At 62.7% G+C, this 1,197-nt stretch overlaps 1 protein-coding gene across 1 annotated transcript in view; it reads left to right on the forward strand.

Moving 5' to 3' along the window:
* GPX3 (glutathione peroxidase 3 (plasma)) overlaps nt 1-495 on the forward strand; it is a gene marked incomplete at its 5' end in the record, with an annotated part of 1,144 nt that extends 649 nt beyond the window's left edge. The window contains 2 exon segments of the mRNA XM_008938884.1: nt 61-160; nt 253-495. Of these exon segments, the coding sequence (XP_008937132.1) occupies nt 61-160; nt 253-495 (343 nt within the window).
* Nucleotides 496-1,197: the final 702 nt, after the last annotated feature.

A 1,197-nucleotide genomic window follows, 5' to 3' on the forward strand; every position in this document is an offset into this window, starting at 1 on the left:
GTGCAGCACGGAGAGCTGCACAGTGCGTGACATCCTGCTTTGCTTATCCTCCCCTTGCAGGCACGTCCGGCCAGGGGGTGGCTTCGTCCCCAACTTCCAGATCTTCCAGAAAGGGGATGTGAATGGGGCCAAGGAGCAGAAGGTCTACACCTTCCTCAAGGTGGGTGCCATGGCAGGCAGGGTGTGAGGGGGCAGCACCCAGCCTGTTTCTTAGCAGGGCAAGGCAGCGATACACTGGCCTTCTCATTGCAGAACGCCTGTCCCCCGGTGGCAGAGGAGTTTGGGAACCCCAAGAACCTGTTCTGGGAGCCTCTGCGGAACCACGACATCAAGTGGAACTTCGAGAAGTTCCTGGTGGGCCCCGATGGGGTGCCTGTCATGCGCTGGTACCACCGCGCCAACATCGCCGTGGTGAAGAACGACATCATCGCCTACATGAGGCAGCAGCAGCAGCAGCCTCAGCCGCCGCCACAGCCGGAGGAGGAGAGCCGGTAGAGGCCAGGGCTGCCAGCCCGAGGGGTGGCTTCTCGCCTCTGCCAGCATTCCCCTCGTCCCAGGATGTTCCCCAGCAGCAGGAGCCAAACACCAAGCCAGATGCTGCCCCTACCATCGCTCCCCTCTCTGGCACCCCCCCAGCCGGGATGCTGGGCTGGGCAACGTGGTGGCAGAGACCTCAGCGATGGAAAGGGGACGTTCCCCCATGAGCCCACGTCCCACCTCCACCCTTGGCAGCGACATCCCCTCCTGGCCCCCAGCTTGCCCCCCCTGCTCTGCCATCCCACCTTGCTGCGCAGTGGGAGGGTGCAGGGGCTGCCTACCCCTGGAGCAGAGGACTACGTCTCCATGAAGGCTGAGCCTGAAAGCCCCTGGTGCGGGGCGGGCCTGGCCTGATCCTGCCAGGCACGGAGCAGCTCTTCAGTGCATTCAAGCTGCCCGTGGCCCTGCTGCAGAGACGTGCTCCTCTCCCAACCAGGGGCGGCTGGCCCCTCGCCCCCCACCACAGAAATGTCAAATAAAGGCTGTGAAAACGCACCGCAACATCTTGGCCAGGGGTGGGGAGGAAGGGGTGGGCACAGTGGCCAGCTGGGGGGTACCAGCAGGAAGGGGTAGCTCCTAGCTAGAGAAACTCCCTTTTTTCTTTTTCTAGGGCAACTGCAAACATAGATTTATCATTGCAGCTCAGCATTTGGGGAGGGG

Source organism: Merops nubicus, unplaced genomic scaffold (assembly GCF_000691845.1).
Source record: "Merops nubicus isolate BGI_N331 unplaced genomic scaffold, ASM69184v1 scaffold30244, whole genome shotgun sequence".
In the NCBI taxonomy this organism is placed as follows: Eukaryota; Metazoa; Chordata; class Aves; order Coraciiformes; family Meropidae; genus Merops; species Merops nubicus.